Source organism: Pseudochaenichthys georgianus, unplaced genomic scaffold (assembly GCF_902827115.2).
Source record: "Pseudochaenichthys georgianus unplaced genomic scaffold, fPseGeo1.2 scaffold_521_arrow_ctg1, whole genome shotgun sequence".
NCBI classification, from domain to species: domain Eukaryota; kingdom Metazoa; phylum Chordata; class Actinopteri; order Perciformes; family Channichthyidae; genus Pseudochaenichthys; species Pseudochaenichthys georgianus.
In genome coordinates this window covers 6,743-26,594 of record NW_027263082.1, presented here as the reverse complement: position 1 = coordinate 26,594, position 19,852 = coordinate 6,743, and the positions used below count along the sequence as shown (strand labels likewise).

The 19,852-nt window shown below is 40.7% G+C and overlaps 2 protein-coding genes across 2 annotated transcripts; both read left to right on the top strand.

Moving 5' to 3' along the window:
* Window positions 1-1,139: 1,139 nt before the first annotated feature.
* On the top strand, window positions 1,140-10,953 carry wee1 (WEE1 G2 checkpoint kinase). The gene is made up of 10 exons (XM_034078954.2): window positions 1,140-2,079; window positions 3,347-3,558; window positions 4,297-4,363; window positions 5,769-5,941; window positions 6,414-6,682; window positions 7,707-7,793; window positions 8,178-8,263; window positions 8,356-8,526; window positions 8,611-8,756; window positions 9,715-10,953. The coding sequence occupies exons 1-10, from the start codon at window positions 1,591-1,593 to the stop codon at window positions 9,869-9,871; spliced, it is 1,857 nt and encodes a 618-aa protein (XP_033934845.1). The 5' UTR covers window positions 1,140-1,590; the 3' UTR covers window positions 9,872-10,953.
* A 3,141-nt stretch (window positions 10,954-14,094) lies between these two features.
* LOC117443013 (switch-associated protein 70) lies at window positions 14,095-17,643 on the top strand (the record flags this gene model as incomplete). The annotated part of the gene is made up of 2 exons (XM_034078966.1): window positions 14,095-14,270; window positions 17,503-17,643. Coding segments are annotated over exons 1-2 (237 nt in total), but the record flags the coding sequence as incomplete, so codon positions are not given.
* Between the last annotated feature and the right edge of the window lie 2,209 nt (window positions 17,644-19,852).

Here is a 19,852-nt window from a genome sequence, read left to right as displayed (position 1 = left end):
GAGGTCAGAGTAACTGAATTCTGTCAAACAATTATATTTTTAAAAGGAATACCGGTAACTTTGCAGTATATCCAATGACAAATATGGTTAACAAAAAGTACTGTTAATCTTCTACAATAGATGAGGGAAATATCCAGACTGATGTGTATATGCAATATGTGAATTTCACATCATAATTGAAGGCAAATATTGTACTTCTGTACTAATTAATACAATAAGATGCTGTGTTGATAAAGAGAACATATACTGGAAAAGTGGCTTTATCTCAAACTTCTTTAAAATTATGAATATATTATGTCAGGCATTCAAATCCTACATAAAACCTGTTATTATAGTATGTCACACTCTGAAAGGGGGATGTCTCAATCAATTTTCTATTCATATGTTTACTTTACGATGCAATTTGAAATATGTTTTTCTAGTAAATGAATATATGATGGATTTCCTACTTTACCAACCTGAACATATATTGTATGAAAAATGGATTTGTACTTAAGCAAACTAAGCAAAAGTCCTGCATTCAACATTTCTTTTAAATATTTAAATGAAACTACTATTGAGGTAGACTTGTTACATTCAGAAAGTTATATAAGAAGAATATAATTGCAAGAATTTAACTTGCATTTATATGTTGGTAAAGCTCCTTTTTAGTAAAATGACACATGAATTACCAATGAAATCCATCAATACATGTATAAATAAAAAATAACTTAGAATATATAGATAAATAAATCAATGCTTGGACAAAATATTAAATATGGAAACAAATGCATAAATATATGTAATAATAACGTATTCGACCACTTATTTTAAACCACTCAGAGCCATTTTATAATTATAATGAACGATGTGTTTTAGATCTATTGTGCCTTGTATAAACTGATCAGAAGGGTTTTTTGTATTTATCGCGGCTCCATTAATCATGCGGCCTGAATAAAAGACGCATTGTCTCGAGGTTTGATTTTAATTGTTGACTCCTGCAGAGACTTGAAAGGCAACGCGGCGTTTCGCGCCCTTACGCTGCTGTTCTACCGATGACGTAACCCTTGCCGAGACCTCTCTAGAACGCCCATCTTTCAAATATCCGAGGAGGACTCTGATTGGCTGCTGCGGAGCATGTGACCAACGGTCGCGGGAAGTCCTTTGCCACGCGCGTGATGCGAAGAGCCGCCTAGTTCTTCTTGACTCATTCAAACTTTTTTTCTGTCAACATTGATTTTGTTTTATTGCGGAAAGACCTGTTTCTGTGTCCGCGAGACATCGAGGAGTGACGGATACCGATACCCAACTTGACCGGGTAGTTTCTGTTTGTTTTTACTTTCTTCGGGACGGTGACTACTAGCTAGCCGACTCCATTTCTCGCAGTTGGAGGGGCGTGTTGGAGTTAGCAAACAAGCTAACTTTTCTTGGGATGCTAACGGACTTTTAAAGTATTAACGGTCGCTTTCGAACACGTTTTTTTCCACTCGATACCTTTACATTAAGGTAGTTGGAAGTTCACTGTGTGTTTTGGCTACTTAAACAGTAGCGGGTGTTCAACCGGGGGATTTTCCCGTCGACGTCGCCGGGGTTTAAATCCTGAAAAGAAAAATGTCGAGCTACACTCGCCATCGGCACGGACCTCTGACTCCTAAAGCTCTGCCAATCCGACAGAAACTACAGTTTACCTCCAGCGATGGGGAGGATGAGTCCATAGAGGACGTAAACAACAGCACCGGGGGGGAGTCCGGCTTCACGGAGATGGATTCCCCGATGCCAGTGCGACGGGACACGGTGGATAAGCGCCTGGAGGGAAGCAGCAGCCCCCTGAACCAGTCCTGCGGGGACGACGAGGTGGAGCTGTGGGACGAGGAGAGCTTCGGATCCCCCTCTCACCTCCGGTCCCCGAGCAGCGTGATCTTCGCCCGCTGCTCCCCGTCTCCAAGGAAGTCCTCCCGGCTGTACGGAGGCTCCCCGGACCGGTCGTACGTGCAGGACGACGGGGAAGCGTCCAGCTCTCCGATCCCCGACTGCCCCGACACACCTCCACACAAAACCTTCAGAAAACTCAGACTCTTTGACACTCCGCACACACCAAAGGTAGGGTTTCGTATGCTGTAATAACACTAGTTTTCATATAAATGTATATCTAAGTGAGTGGTGTTTTAGATGCAGAAATAAAGCAAGTTTCAGAGAGACAATTTGATTTTGTTTTTGAAAACTACCAAAGCCTTATAGTGTCTGAAGAGCTCTTATAAGTGTGTAAAAAGCCTGTTGTTGATAAAATAGTAAGTGGTTTAGTTAAGATTATTAAGAAATCACTTAAATGTTAGCATTTGACACACTGTGGACCTTTTTAGGTTAAGTTATGATCTTGCATAACACCTCTAAACAGCATTTCGAGCACATGCTGTCCTCTGGATCATGCCATGTGTTGAAAGGGAATCAGTAGCAAAACAACTCTTATGCAAACAGACCTGGTCTTTTTTTTTTTTTTAATTCCTTAGGATATTTGAATTACAACACGTGTTCAAAGTCTGTTATTGATAAACTCATATTTAGAACTTTAATGTTTGAATTTGACATGCTTTTAACCTTTTATGTCAGCTTCCACAAGCATTTTGGAGTGACATTTCTCCTCTTAGTGTGTTTGCATGTTGGTTTGGCTGCTACTAGATCATGTCATGTGTTAAATGGGATAGAAGAACAAGCGAAACAAATCTTACACAAACAAACCAGGTCATCTATTTTTTTGAATTCCTTGGGATACTTGTGCTATGTGGTTCACCAGTTAATGTGTAACTGAGCTCTTACATAATGTACTCTGCCAGATCATTTGGTGACATGGAGTTTTTAGCCTGGACATGTTTTTCTTCCTGATTACGCAACATTTACAGTTTAAGCACCACATTTACTACCACTTAGATATTCAACTATTCTTCATTTCAGAACCACCAAACTGTCAACCAGGATTATGTAACACGTTTTTTCTGACCCTTTCTAATGCATACACATAACCAGTTGCTTCAGGGAACACAACATTAGTAGTAGTACATTTACCAAAAATCAAGTAGGAATATTAACTTCCTTTTTACCCTTTTCCCCCTAATATACAACACACACTTCGACCTAGCTTCACAAGACTTCCTTTTACATTGCATTGCATTTAGCTGACGCTTTTATCCAAAGCGACTTACAATAAGTACATTCGACCAGGAAGACACAACCTTGAAGAAAACAGAATCATATAAGTACATCAGGTTTTTACAAAGGTTTGAATATGTATATCTGCTGTTCTCCTCTCCCCTGCCCTTGAAGTAATTATCAAAGCACTAAATCTGTCCATCTCTTTTTTATTTGTTTGCAGAGTTTGCTTTCCAAAGCCAGGAGCGCCGGGTCGGGCTCGTCCAGCCGGAGAGTCGCCCTGTTCAAGAATGTGGAGCCTTCAGGAAAGTCTCTCTCCGACAGCAGCAGGAGACAGCAGACGCCCCTAGTCAACTTTAACCCTTTCACCCCCGACTCCCTGCTCATACAGTCCGCCACACAGCAGAGGAACAGGAAGAGAGCGCACTGGAATGAGTGAGTTTTGTCGACTTTAGAGGGACTTGTATCACAAAACACAGCTCGGCTCTTATAGGGGCTAGAAATCATTAACTACATGCCTGGCTTGGAGTTTGAAATACATTCCATGTTATAGGATGCTAGGTGTACTAACAACCAGGAAATGCACTTTTAAAAGTTGTTGTTATGCTTTAATGGGCCACTCTTCTTTAAAGATAGTTCTGGAGGTCAAACGCACTTTAACACACATTTAAAGTTAATGGGGAAGTGCAATAATAAGTGTAACTAAATTAAAATTAATTCACCACATGTTTAGATGCGTTTACAGCTTGCAAATGCACGTTGAAATTCTTAAAATATGCATGATTTTGACTTCAGCAAAGGTGTAACAAACCCTAATGACAAACTGATAGTTTGTTTTACAAATGGCCGAGGGGAGTTGACCAGCTGCAGTCCATAATATTTTGGTTTCATATTTCCTGGTTGTATTTGGTTAAATAACTATTATTTACAGTTTCAGTAAAACCTGTTGACGTCGAGCTAAACCCGTTTACCGTATTATCTGCTTCTCAGATCCAAGCCATTGTTATAACCAGATACGTTAGAGCCGTTATGAGGCCAGGGGGCTTTGGCTGGTAATCAAGACCTCATGGTTACTGCTCAACTCGCCATGTGCTCCTGAAGCCCCCACCCCCTCACTGCTACCCCCTGCTGGAATGAATGCTAACAACACCTCTATTGTCTTTTATCTTTCAGCTCCTGTGGAGAAGACATGGAGGCGAGCGACGGAGAGGGAGAGGAGGAATTATTGCCACCATCAAAGGTAGTTATTCCTTATAATTAAGGATTTACTGACTGAAAACGTATTTTTTTTGCCGCTGCGCTGTTCATCTTTACACTGCAGTATGGCTTTTATTCATGTATTCTATACCCGTTGTGTTTATTTTATTATCTTTGCTTTTTAAAGGCCATTTGAAAATGTTTTTTTTGCTGTATTTCTTCTTAAATGTCTTTTATTTTTATTTTGTAAAGCACTTTGAATTGCCGTGTGCTGAAAGGGGCTATATAAATAAACTTGCCTTGCCTTATAAATAATGATAATAAACGTTATTTGTATAGCACAAAGCAGCCCCTAGTGCTTTACAGACAACAACAATATTAAAATCAATAGAGTGCCGCAGTGACGCGTCCTAAAACCCGGAAGTAAGTTAGCATTTATAACACGTCCGGTTCCTTCGACAAAAAGCAATCTCTCCGTAGGGTTTTGGAAAACAGCTCCAAATAAGGTCTGTGGTTGAGACGCATTTAAGAGACGGGTCACGTTTTGTTCTACGACATTAAATCCATCAGCAGTGACTCCGCTGGTGATTTCTGAAGAGTTGACGTGTCTGAAAAACGATGGTTGTTACCGAGTGGCTGAATAGGACTACAGAAGTTGTCAAGGCTGTTTTACGTCATTACGCCGAACACGTAAACACTCCTAAGTTAGTTTCTGTTCTGCTTGAAAGCAAGTCCCTGCCTCCTGCAAAGTGTTAAAACAAACGCTTCAACTCATAACATTTAGAGTCTGTATGTTTGAATATTGATCTTAAGTTGGCGTGACGTTGAAGCAGCGACCCTGCTGTAGTTGCTTTACAGCATAACGTTAGCATTTTGCTTCTGGCGACTAGATTTATGATTAGAAAATGATAAAAGTAGGGTAGACATGTGGAGATTATCCAGCTGAACAAAACGTGATCCGTCTCTTAAATGCGTCTCAACCACAGACCTGATTTCCAGCTATCTTCCTAAATCCTATGGAGAAATGGCATTGCATTTTTGTCGAAGGAATCGGAAGGAGTTTACTTTCGGGTTTTAGGACGCGTCACTCTACAGAGGTAGATGAAACATCTACAGTGAATATATGTAAAAAATAAAACCATTTAAAAGCAAAACAGAAAGTGAAACATGAACAATGATACTCGTGAGAATTGAAAGTTAACCCAAATCTAAAGCCACATGAAAAAGATTATGTGATTTTAATTATATATAAAGTAAAGCACACATTAAATATATTATATATAGTTGGTAATAAGTTCATTTATTTCTCTGCATTCTGCCGGACATTTTTTCTTGAACTTTGTTTTCGCGCTGCAACTTCTTTAGTGTGTGGCATTGACTCCGTGCTAAATGTCTCTTGTGACTTATTGGACGCGTTGATGTTAAATGCGTGTTCTTTGTTCCCTCAGAGGATCACCATGATGGAGAGCAACATGATGTCTCGGTACGTCTCAGAGTTCCTGGAGCTGGAGAAGATCGGCTGTGGAGAGTTCGGAGCCGTGTTCAAATGTGTGAAGAGACTCGACGGCTGCATCTACGCCATCAAGAGATCCAAGAAGCCTCTGGCAGGATCGATAGACGAGTAAGTTCACTTTGCAGACATGGAGATCGCCATGGAACAAAGACAATCAACATTAAAGAGGACGCGATGCACCCCAAGTCATCTAAGAGTCCTTTTCTACACATTCACATCGTTCGTAGTTTTATTGCCAACATTTGAATTTGCTGCTTCTGGATAATGCCATGTGTTGAATAGGAAAGGAAATCAGTGGAAAAACAACTCCTATGCAAACAGACCTGGTGTTCCTTTGTATTCCTTAGGATGCTTGAATTTGAATTGCAACACGTGTTCAAAGCCTGTTATTGATAGACGAATATTTAGAACTTTAATGTTTGCATTTGACACCTTTGTAACCTTTTTTCAGTCATCTTCCACAAGGATTTCAGAGCAATGGATGAAAACTAAAGAGTCTAGACCCTATGTATTTCCCTCCATTTTAACTTCAAAGCGTTCTCCAGATGTTCCTTTTTAATTAAAACCCTCCTCCTTGCAGACAGAACGCTCTGCGCGAAGTCTACGCTCACGCTGTTCTGGGTCAGCACCCCCACGTGGTTCGATATTACTCGGCCTGGGCGGAGGACGACCACATGCTGATCCAGAACGAGTACTGCAACGGAGGAACGCTGTCCGACGCCATCTCGGAAAACTACAGGAGGCTGAGCTACCTGACGGAGCTGGAGCTGAAGGATCTGCTGCTGCAGGTCACACGGGGACTCAAATACATCCACTCCACCACGCTGGTGCACATGGACATCAAGCCCAGTGAGTACTTTAGATTATGCTAATAGGGTGAAAAGTAGGCTTTATGTAACATATTATATATATTTACATAACATGCATCTGTTTGCAACTCGTATATATCAATATTCCAACTACTGTGTATAGACTATTCTGCTCAGTTTCTATTATATTATATTGTATTTACTTGTATCTGTTTTATTGTGCTGCACTGTTGGAGGAGGAGCCTGTGACCTGAGATTTTAACTCCACTGTAGCTATAGAGGCGAAGTCCCGCCCATCTACTTCCATGGGACCTTATTTCTGAAGAATTATGTATTGAAGTCAATGGAGAGAGAAAGATTATATTTCGATCCCGTTTGAATTGTGCCACGAATTACACATATGATGTTTGTCAATCTTACAAAATTATTTCCATGTAAAAAAAAGTCACAGTTTGTTGTAAAACTGTTGAAATATAAGACTTTGAAAAATACGCAACTGGAAAGACTACAACTCCCAGAATCCCGGTCCCGCATGCTGGCTCTTAGGAACCGACTCACTCCCCTTGTGTGTGTACAGCTCTCAACACGCCCAGACTTGGAGTAATTTTCACCTCTTTTAATACTTTTTGCCTCATTCTGAAAGAAAGAAGTGAAATGTTCCAACGGGACGGCCGTCTGGGTGTGTGGTGCGAGACGGGAGATGTAGTTCATTGAGCGGTTTCACACAAAAAAGTTCACATTTTAAGTTTTTTGACTTCCAAAATTATCTTTTAAATTGACAAACATCATGTGTGTAATTCGTGGCACAATTCAAACGGGATCAAAAGATAATCTGTCTCTCTCCATTGACTTCAATACATACTTTTTTAAATAAGCTCCCATGGAGCTCCCCCGGAAAGGGAGGGACTTCGCCTCTGTGTGTCCACATGACAGTAAAAGCCTTGAAACCTTGATAAGCCGATTTACATTTTGCCTAACACATATTTTGATTCCTGCCAGTTTTATTGCACTAGTCCATGTTTTTGATGGCATTCTTTGGCCTGAAACTAATGTCAATTATTTAGGCAACATCTTTATTTCGCGGAAGACTGTGTCGAGCTGCGATGACTGTGACGATGAAGAGGGAATGACCAGTGTCGTCTACAAAATAGGTAAGATGCTTCCACTAATGTGTGATTTTGAAGTACAGGTTGAAGACATTTAAAAAGTAAACAAAATGAACGTTACAATTTTACAGGTCAGTAATTATGATACACTAATGAGGTACATTTAGTATAAATACTGTATTTATAGTTTAGTTCAAATATAGACATGAGGAATGTGTGTTATTGGAAATGAGGGGGTGGGGGAAAGCAAGTAGATGTTCTATAAATCAATAGTACTTTTGTAAATTGAATTTAATCCGTTATACTTTGTGGGAAGGATACACTATTGTTAGAAGGGTTGCCAGTTCTGGTTGAATTTGTCATCACGTTGTTCTTAAATGTTACGTGCGATTAAGATTGTCATGACTCTAATCTGTTCTCTCTCTCCAGGTGATCTCGGTCATGTGACCCGGGTGAACAACCCTCAGGTGGAGGAAGGGGACAGCAGGTACCTCGCCAACGAAGTCTTACAAGAGGTTTGTCATCTTACTTCAAAAACTGCCTTTTATCTTGTCATCAAGTGGATCTTTTCAGTGTCGATAACACGCCTCCTCTCTATCGTTTGCAGGACTACAGTAAGTTGACGAAAGCGGACATCTTTGCTCTGGCTCTGACCGTCGTCAGCGCGTCGGGAGCCGAGCCGCTTCCCACCAACGGAGACAAATGGCACGAGATCCGACAGGGAAAACTCCCCAACATCCCACAAGTACTTTCTCCAGACTTCCTCAGTCTGCTCAAGGTAAGACTCTGTAACATTTTAAATGAAACACCTTAATATCACTTACTTCCACATCCTGATCTCATATGTTCTCTTGTCCTGCAGCTGATGATCCACCCCGACACGAGCAGACGGCCCTCCACCTCGGAGCTCATCAAACACCCGGTGCTGCTCACCGCCGCCAGGATGAGCGCCGACCAGCTGAGAGTCGAGCTCAACGCCGAGAAGTTCAAGAACGCTCTGCTGCAGAAGTGAGTCTGAACGGCAAAGGAAACACTTTGAAGAGATACACATTTATGATTAGGGCTGCAACTAACGACTAATTTGATAATCGATTAATGAAACGATTAATCGACTATTCGGACTATTATGCCTTGCACAATTTCTCAAACGCTCTTATTTAGCCATCAACTTTTAGATTTAGCTTGAGGTTGTTTTAGGCATGTGGAAACTAACAATGAAGACAATAAAGATGAATACTTGATTCAAGAATACATATATTGTTAAATTAACTAAACAAATTGTGAACAAAACTAACATTGCTTTTTATTTAAAGTAAATAAATAATATTCAAAACTCATAATGTCAGCAATAGCTGACAGTTCCCATTCCCTAAGACGGATAACAGACTTCGGCTTCGTCGTAAAACGTCAACAGGCCGAAAGGTCAAATATCTTAGGAGCAAGGAGAATTATTCTTTGACACTTGGGAGTAAAGACAAAATTAATCCCTCACAGTAACGAGCATCGTCCACCTGGAGACGGCCATCTCCTCCGTTTGTGTGTGGGTGTTGCTGCATATAGCACTCTGTCAACTGCCCCGCCCCCTCGCACACAGACGGGAGAGAAAGATCGAAAGTACATCATAGACGCATTTGTTTGTCTTTTTGCATATTAGAAACGAGTTGGCGACACTAAGACTGTGATATAATGCTTATGTAGCAACAATACATGACATATTTTTTAAATGTTTCCGGTACCGATAAAAAGACCAATAACGTTGGAGCTTAACGGCGCATACAACACACGTGATGACGTCACCAACGAATCGACGACTGAATTAGTTGGCACCCCTATTTATGATAGATGAAAAGCTTTAAATAAATTGTTCCTGCAGCTCTTACTTGAAGACTGAATTTCATTGCGGTTTTTCACAGTATTTGTGGTCCTAGTTAAGTCGTCACTAGCTGAACATGTCTTTCCTCCTCAGAGAGCTGAAGAAGGCTCAGCAGGCGCGAGCTGCAGCGGAAGAAAAAGTGTTATCGGGCGACCGGATCCTGACGCGCTCCACGGTGCATCCGACGCCCCGAACCTCCAGACTCATCGGAAAGAAAATGAACCGCTCCGTCAGCCTCACCATCTACTGAGCAGGGAGTCAGACACCAAGGCTCATGGACCTTTTTTTAAATCAGAAATAATTCAGATGCAGCGCCAACGTAGCTCACTTGGTCCCGGGTTGGAATCCAGCCCACGGACCGTCTGTCTTCTGCAGAAAAATATCAACTTTTTAGGGAGGAAGGAAGGACCCTGTTTGAGCGGATCTGTCTCTTTTTAGTTTTCTTTCCGTGGAGACCTGTGTCAGCTGTAGAACTCGATAAACCCTCAACATAGTTCAGCCTTTCTTTCCCAATAGACTTAGGAGAAAGGAAACATTATCCCTTAAAGGAAGCTACTTTACCTTTTCCCCACTCTCAACCCTCTGCTGGGACTAAGTGAAAGCCTCATGGACCTTTTTAATCAGATATTGAGATGCAGCTGGGTTTGAATTTGACACGCAGACACTCAAGGTAGCTGCTTTACCTTTTCCCCACTCATTGCTTCCTCTAATCGACGTCAGGCTCTCTCTCCGTTTCTCTTTCCTTGCACATCCCTCGAACAAGCCGAAGCGCCCGCTCTTCAGTGTGAATGTACTTGTTTCCGTGCGCACCTTACTGCCTGTCGAACGCCTGATGCTGAGGGTCTGAGGATTTCTGTGTTTGTAATGGAACACTTTGGAGGCAACATCTGGAACACTTGCCACACTTTCTTTGTTTTAAAAAGAATAAAAAAATACTGCTGCTATTGATGTTTTGTGTGTATCAGGGTTGGATCGTTCTAGAGGTCATTGGCTCTTAGTTTTGAAGTAGCAGGAGTCCGTTTCGCCCCCAATTTAATGTAATCGGATGGAGAATGGATCATGCCACGTGAGGAAGTTCATCTACTTTGAGCACGCTCGTGATCTGTGATGTTAAAGTGTTTGTTTATTGGTGCTTCCACCCTGCCCGTAGCATTAGAACAATCATCGTCCTGTTCTCTACGTTCTCATTTGTTCTGTTTTTACTTTCCTCACTGCTCGTCTTTAATTACTGTTTAGAAAAGTATTCCTCATTGTTCTAACACAAAACAATGTTTCTGTTGTTGTAACCTTGTACATATGTTCTCTAAATAAATTCTCACCTTCTTCACTTTGTGCTGTGTGTTGAAGGGTCTTTACTTTGCAATCAATTAATTCATTAGAGGCTTTACATTGAAAATCAAACCATAGTGTTAGGTAAGTCTTAAAAGGTCATAGATAACTTATTGGAATTACTCATGGTATATCATGTCTAAAAATAGTCTTGGTATGTCAAGCAATCATCATAGTATGTTTAAAAAAGACAAATAACAGGATGTCAAAAATATAGTGTATAAATATGTATAGAGTAAAGTACATGGAAAAGGTCTGAAGAAATAACAGTATACCGTATGTTTAAAAAAAGTCATCGTATACTGTGTCAATAAGTCTATATATATATATATGAACTTAATCCTAATGGTATAGTATGCTTTGAAAATAATGTGGTATAGTACAGGGATGCAAGCTTGTCACCTTTCGGCGAAATTTGCCGTTTTGAATCCAAAATAGGTCGTTTGTGTGATTCATGTAGATCTGCAATAAAGATATGTTTGGGGTATGGGGGGGCGTCTGGGACCCGGAGTAATCTGCGGCCGCGAGCTGTTATGTGCCATCATACACGCATGGTGTTCTTTTTGTATATATTATAATGAAGCGCGAGCGTTGTGCTCGAGTCTTCCTGCCTGTCGGCTCTGCTCATGGATGTATAAAGGCTCTGCTGCTCCGCGATGAGGGTCTAGCTTCAGCAGCTACATTACCTACGGGTGCGTTCGTTAATATGGTCCGGAGTCACTGTGGCACAGACTGGACCGCTGGTGAACAGCTGTTAGAACGGCCGTTCAGGTGTTCAGAGCAGAGCTCCCTGTCGGAGCGCAGAGCGTGATGTGAACTGAAAAGTTTTTCTGTCGCAATATTATTTAATGAATCGTTGAGCTAGCTAACTAGCATACATTGTCACTATCTGCTAGCGTTAGCTTTAGCCTTCGTTTTCTAATAGTTTTTTTCATAGGCTATAAACAGAGGTGGTATACGTAGATATTGTACTTGAGTAATAGAAGCACTCAGATCTTGTACTAGAGTAAAAGTAGAAGTACTCAGATCTTGTACTTGAGTAAAAGTAGAAGTACTCAGGTCTTGTACTTGAGTAAAAGTAGAAGCACACAGATCTTGTACTAGAGTAAAAGTAGAAGTAGCCTACTAAGATTTTGTACTTGAGTAAAAGTAGAAGTACTAAAATCTTGTACTTGAGTAAAAGTAGAAGTACTCCGATCTTGTACTTGAGTAAAAGTAGAAGTACCAGAGTGTAGGAATACTCTGTTACAGTAAAAGTCCTGCATTCAAAATGTTCCTCAAGTGAAAGTAGAAAAGTATTCTCATCAAAATATAGTGAAAGTAGCGACAGTAAAAGTAGTCGTTGTGCAGATTGATCCATTTAATAATATATATGATATGTTTTATAATGATTGATCATGAAAGTGTTCTCAAAGCTGGTGAAGGTGCAGCTAGTCTGAATGACTTTGTAGACTGCAGGGTAGCTGGTGGATTTACTCCAGGTGGAACTAAAGTCTGATTCAACACTTGATTATATTTCACACCATTCATCCACATCTGTAAAGTAACTAAAGGAATTAAATACATGTAGAGGAGGAAAAGTACACCATGTACCTCTGAACTGTAGTGCAGTAGAAGTACACAGTAGCAGAACATTGAAGTATCTCAAAATTGTACCCAAGTGTACTTGTTGAGTTGATGAATTTAGTTACTTTACACCAGTGGCTAAAGATAGAAAGACTAAGCCTTGAACAGAGGCATGGAAATACATTTTCAAAATACTCAACAGTGCTGCCAAAATGATAAACTGACTGCTACACAATTAAAATAAATGCTTTTATATATTTCTATTAGATGTGACTCTTTAGCGTTTCTGTTATTATTAACTGCTGCTTTAGTTGTTCTGACAGCTAACCTCTTATTCCTCATTTTAAAGCCGATATTCTGTGGGGTCGGGGGATCGGATCCTTGTCACCTTTTCCATACCTGATGAGTTTGCATCCCTGATAGTATGTTGAGAAAAATAAAGTCAGAAAACAGTGTGGTGGAAAAGTTGTAGAACAGTATGTCGAATAATTCTGAAAAAATAATGTATACAAAGTCAAAGTAAAGTATGTCACATGTTAGAAAAGTCCTAGTATGTTTAAAATATGCTGAAAAAAGTAAAGTCAAAAATGTTTGATTAAAAAGTTATAGTGTGCTGAAAAATACAATTCATAGTCGAGTATGTTTTAAAAAGGTGGTAGTATACAGTTATAGGTCAAACATATACAGAAAACAACGTAGTTTGACCTATAACTGTATACTACGACCTTTTTAAAACATACTCGACTATAGTATGTTTACATAAAAGTCACCATACACCATGATGGAAAAATATTCATAGTAAAGTATGTCAAAAATATTGAAACAGTCAAATTATAGTATGCAACAAACACATGACATAAAAAGATATTTACTAAAAATGTCATAGTATTCAGGCCTTATTTTACAAAACAATCTAAGTAATTAAAATGAGTTAAAGTTCCTCGAGTCAAATGTAAACATGACTTGTTAGGTCGCATTGACACTACACCACAATAGACAATAAAAAACATTAAAACATAACGATTTTGAAGACATCCGCGTTCTTGTGACGCGTAAATACCAGCGATGAACCGATCCAGAGTTCACTTGCAAGCGGTCGGACTGCGTGCACACCGACCCAAACGAACCGCACCAAGCGGGTAAACGCACAAGGGTTAGATTCAACCGGACTATACAAGGCTGGTGTGAATGCGAAGTTTAACAGATCCAGTTCACCGAGGTTTTTCAACTGGATTATTTTTGAATAATTCTAAACATTTGAACACCATAACATTAACACATTATAATTATATAACAGCTGTAGTTATGGGTACTTTTTACATTTCAAAGCCCTACTTCTTTACTTTTACTTGAGTAAAGAAGTTTAGTCAGTACTTTAAACATGAGTATCTGTTCTACTTGAGTAAAGGATGTGTGTACACCATCTCTGGTGTTAATGAAACTCAGATAGTTATGATGGCATTAATGAAACAGATATGATGGTGTTGTTCCCTCGCTGCGCGGTGCTGCAGCTCTTCTCTGAATCTCAGACAGCGTCATGTGACTTTTCCTCATCCAGTCCAGCTGAAGTTCATAAAGGAAGCGAGCAGAGTTTCACACACAGCCACAGAGAGAGAGAGAAGGAGCAGAAGAGGAGATTATTTTACCTTTCCTTCAGCATGGCGCTACGGGACGAGCTGCTCAGGTCCATCTGGCACGCGTTCACAGCTCTGGATGTGGACAAAAGCGGGAAAGTGTCCAAATCTCAGTTGAAGGTAACTCTACTTTTACTTTGCGCATCTTTATGGGGCAGTGTGATGGAGTTTGGCCGAGCAGGAAACTCTCCCACTGCTGTCAATGTTAAGAACAAACTGTTCACATATGAACGTATGAGCGTTTCCTCCTCGTGGGAAACACAGCTGCGCGTGCACCGAGACGCACCTGTCCTCACTGATGGAATCTGCCACTTCAGAGAAAACACAAAAAAGCACATATCAGTGTTATTAAAATACTTCATGGTTAGATTAGGAGTTTATCTGAGGTCATCACAACATAGCGTTTCTGTTGTTGACCATAACACTACAAACATGGAGTCCTAAAGTGACGCTGAGGTCTGGTCAAGTTATTAATAATAACATGATAAAATAAGATAGGACTGGCTTATTTAAAGCCAGTTGAGTAGCACTTGAAATGTTTTTGCTCTATGAAACCTGATGTACTTTATGATTCTGTTTTCCTCAAGTTTGTATCTTGTTGGTCGAATGCACTTATGGATAAAAGCGTCAGCTAAATGTAATGTAAAGTAGTCAACAACTTTTTCATATACTTTGATTGAGAAAAAAGTACCAATACTACACTGTAAAAATAATTTGAAAATGTATAAAAGTATAATAATGGAAAGTATTAGAAGTAAGTCCTACTACAAGCAGAAAATGGCTCCTATGTGTACACCATGATACTGTACCTGTGTATTGTATCATTAGCGCATTTTGTTTTATCGGTTGTTGAGGTGGAGACTTGTCATAGTTATATTTTTATCAAAGATTAGCTTGATGATTTTCTATGTTTTGTCCATCAGAGTTAAATGGCAGAGTTAAATGATACATCCTAACCAAACAAGTTAATTCTCCCGTGTGTAACCATGAACTTGTTTACAACTGAATGACACACCCACATATTTCAGTGGCAGCCACACATTGTTCAGAAGTCTCCAAAATAAACTGTCAAACTTGTAGCCTCTGAATCTAAAAAGGTAAATGTGTAGCTTACAATGTTACCCCAGCACTGGACCACCTTTCACATAAAACTAGATCTTGTTGAAAGAGGAGAAACTATAATATCTGTATTACTCATCTGAGTGTTGACGAAAGTTTTGGAAATACAGGAAAGCACGAAATGTGTTCACTGAGGTTGAGAAAGTGTTTCCTTACCTGAGTTGACCTCACAGAATGAAACGTACCGACATGTCTGAGATTGTGTGTGTGCTATTTGTTAGATAAAAGCGGGATAAATGCTTTTGTTTTAGGATGCGCTGGATCTTGATTATTGCTCAATAAGACAAGCTTTCTGTTAAAAGTCAGAACATATATTATACTACTTTTCTTCATCATGCATGGTGCTCCTATAGTGGCCTTTAAATCGCCTCTTGAAGTCATGTGTGTTGTATGTATCCTTTAGAGACAGAACATTATTCAGTGTTTGTTTATTAAGTCGCCAAAAAATGTTGGTTCCAACTTCTCAAATACTACCATTTCTTACTTTTCTTTTTGTGTGTTTCCTGATGAACTGAATACTCTGTGATGTGTACACTGTTGGTTTTACACAATTACAATTTTCTAGGAAAACCCTTCTCTGACTTTTCCTCGTATTTAAGAGACTAAACAATTGCTCGAGAAAATAATGACTCCATGATTGAAAATAAGTGCAAGTTGCAGAGTTTCAGCGAGAACACGTTCTGAACAGGAAACCAGCGTTACAAACTCAAGCTGTAGAGCAGGGGTGTCAAACTCAAGGCCCGGGGGCCAAATGCGGCCCGCGACTTCATTTTATGTGGCCCCACAAGAGCTTGCAAAAAATATAATATGTTTATTATACGGTTACATGCTACTTTACAGAAGCATGTTGCCCATGGGCCATGAACTACATGTCCCACAATGCATCTCAAATATGCCTTTGTTCTCAGAATTAGATTTTTTTTTTTAAAGTTACTTTTTATTTCAAAATGTCATTTCTTTTTAAATCATTGTGACATTCTCACTGAAGAGACTTGCAATTATTTGCCCTAGACTTCTTCTTTCAGACGTAGTTAATTATGAAGTTATTACCCTATCCGATAATAATCCAATGCAGAGGCAATAATGTAATATATAATACATTATTTTATATATTAAATATTTATATATGTATCTTTATATAGTCTTAAAGTTACAACCTGCCCTTTGAGTGCAACCATAATGCTGATTTGGCCCGTGATGAAATTGAGTTTGACATCCCTGCTGTAGAGGTTGCTCCATGAAAAGGGCTTTTCAGCCTTTGCTGCATTGAGTGAAACATGGAGATACTTGAGTTCTTTTTCAAGGTCTTCCGTATTCTCTGTCTCTTGGAAAACAATCAGTTCCTCAAATAAAACACCAGAAATATCTTGAGTAAATGCTTCTTAAAGGTGGGGTAGGTAAGTTTCAGAAACCGGCTCGAGATACACTTTTTGTTATATTCCATGGAATGCTCTTAACATCCCGATAGCAATGAATATCTGAAGTGCTTTGACAACAAATCCATAAAAAAATGTCATCTGTAGAAGCCGTAATACTGTAAAAAGTACAACCAATCCGTTTAGCCGGGCCGGCTAAACGGATGGCCTACCTGCCTGTCAGCCTTCCATCGGGGCACACACTTCTCTCGTGCCCTCATTGGTCGTGTGTGTTGGAGGAGGGGCTCTGTGAGGAAGTGGCAGATTTTCTCCGGCTGTGTATTTTCAAATTCTAGCGATCTCGAGCCGGTTTCTCAAACTTACCTACCCCACCTTTAAGCGTTACAGACGAGATCCCTTAGTTCCCTATCCTAGACAATTACTCTCTAGTCGCGCATTTTGATAATTTAATAATCATTATAGTTTGATTTGTTTCGAATGTGTAAAACAATAATACAAAAATGTAACATGAGAATTATTATACAATACAAAATGAAGCGGTGTCAAATTGATATACAAAAATATGACTGACTCTAAATGAACAAATGATCTACTGAATTACACACCCGAAAAGGGGTGGGAAGAATTCTACACTTATTTAATCCCACCCAACCAAAAACATAAAACAACAAATAAATAAACAGATAAACAAACAAATACATAACGGAGGTAAATGATATTCAAGAAAGGATAACATAACAAACGTCGTCCAGCAAGCTGCCAAATGTCTTGTTCCAGCTTCTCAAAGTTAAAGATTGTGTAGATTGTTTGTTTTATATCTTGGTCAATTCAATATGTTGTATTGTTGTTGTCTCCAGGTGCTGTCCCACAACCTGTGCACGGTGCTGAACATCCCACACGACCCCGTGGCGCTGGAGGAACATTTTAAAGACGATGACGAGGGTCCCGTCTCCACCCAGGGTTACATGCCCTACCTGAACAGGTTCATCCTGGATAAGGTACGGCACGATAGAGAGATGGAGAGACAGATGGATGGATGGATAGAGAGATAGATGGATGGATGGATAGAGAGACAGATAGATGGATAGATGGATGGATGATAGAGACAGATGGATGGATGGATAGATGATAGAGAGATGGATGGATGGATAGATGATAGAGAGATAGATGGATGGATGGATGGATAGATAGATGGATGGATGGATGGATGGAGAGAGAGAGAGATAGATGGAGAGATGGATGGATAGATGATAGAGAGACAGATGGATGGATGGATGGATAGAGAGAGAGATAGATGGATAGATAGATGGATAGATGATAGAGAGATAGAGAGATGGATGGATAGATGGATGGATGGATAGAGAGATAGATGGATGGATAGAGAGATAGATGGATGGATAGAGAGATGGATGGATGGATGGATAGATAGATGGATGGATAAATAGAGAGATGGATGGATAGATGCTCGCGCGCTCGCTGCTGGCTGGCTCGCGCGCTGGCTGGCTGGCTGGCTGCTCGCTCGCTGCTCGCTGCTCGCGCGCTGGACTGCTGGCGCTCGTGGCTGGCTGGCTGGCTCGCTCGCTGGCTGGCTCGCTGCTCGCGCGCTGGCTGGCTGGCTGGCTGGCTGGCTCGCTGCTGGCTGGCCCGCTCTCGCGCGCTGGCTGGCTCGCTGCTCGCGCGCTCGCTCTGGCTGGCTCTCGCGCGCTGGCTGGCTGGCTGGCTCGCTCGCTCGCTGGCTCGCTGCTCGCGCGCTGGCTGGCTGGCTGGCTAGGGCTGGCTGTGCTGGATAGATGGATGGATAGATGATGAGATGGATGGATGGATGGATGATGGATGCTATAGAAAATGGGGAATGTTTGCGTTGCAGCAGCATCAAAACAAGGCCATGTCCACGAGAGAAACTAAGACACAAGAAATAAACCGTCCAAAATATTTCAGAAAGTAGAAAGATGTAGCCGCCTGCTAACGCCCATGATGTAAGACATTAGCATCACAAATGATTCCGTTGAAGTGGGCGATTCCCCCAGAAGGGATTAAGTATAAATGAACGCCACTGAAATTGGGGAAACAAGGTTTCTTGGTCTATTTTTATAGAGAGATATGACTTAATTCCTCCATAAGCCAAAGGAACAGTGTCTTTGGGGTTCAGCGAGTCCCCTCCGTGTATATGCAGAAACGTAACGGTGGGATTTGAAAGATGCAGCTTTTCGAGGTCTCACCCAGGCTCAGAGTCTGCGGACACTATTCAGAGGATGGTTGTTCTTCTTTATGGGACGACCGTGTGTAATTATAATGCTCTCATAGTAAGACACTAGAGCTGAGCCTCCGGGAGAGGACACATCACTAAACCCACCCCCATCTCCCGTAGACCTCGTTCACAGAGTACATCTCAACCGTGAATAATGGACAGATAGGGAAGGGTAGAATTGAACATATAAATAACTCTTGCAATGAAAGACATTATATATAATTTAGTAAAATAACTTGTTAACATGTAGTACGTTCAAGATGCAAGGGTTTTATTATCATGTAGCTGCAGTGAAGTTATGGCAATGAAACTCTTAGGTCACAAAAGGACACAAGACAACAAAATGTCATACACATGTTGATGTAGGAGAGACATGAAGAAGAGGGGACACATGTTGATGTAGAAGAGACATGGAGAAGAGGGGACACATGTTGATGTAGAAGAGACGTGAAGAAGAGGGGACACATGTTGATGTAGAAGAGACATGAAGAAGAGGGGACACATGTTGATGTAGAAGAGACATGGAGAAGAGGGGACACATGTTGATGTAGGAGAGACATGAAGAAGAGGGGACACATGTTGATGTAGGAGAGACATGAAGAAGAGGGGACACATGTTGATGTAGAAGAGACATGGAGAAGAGGGGACACATGTTGATGTAGAAGAGACGTGAAGAAGAGGGGACACATGTTGATGTAGAAGAGACATGAAGAAGAGGGGACACATGTTGATGTAGAAGAGACATGAGGAAGAGGGGACACATGTTGATGTAGGAGAGACATGAAGAAGAGGGGACACATGTTGATGTAGAAGAGACATGAAGAAGAGGGGACACGTGTTGATGTAGAAGAGACATGAAGAAGAGGGGACACATGTTGATGTAGAAGAGACATGAAGAAGAGGGGACACATGTTGATGTAGAAGAGACATGGAGAAGAGGGGACACATGTTGATGTAGA

Coding starts and splice junctions, on each gene's coding strand:
- wee1 (XM_034078954.2), top strand. CDS start 1,591: ATGTCGAGCTACACTCGCCATCGGCACGGACCTCTGACTCCTAAAGCT. Junction 4,364..5,768: donor AATTATTGCCACCATCAAAG/GTAGTTATTCCT, acceptor TTGTTCCCTCAG/AGGATCACCATGATGGAGAG. Junction 6,683..7,706: donor GCACATGGACATCAAGCCCA/GTGAGTACTTTA, acceptor TCAATTATTTAG/GCAACATCTTTATTTCGCGG.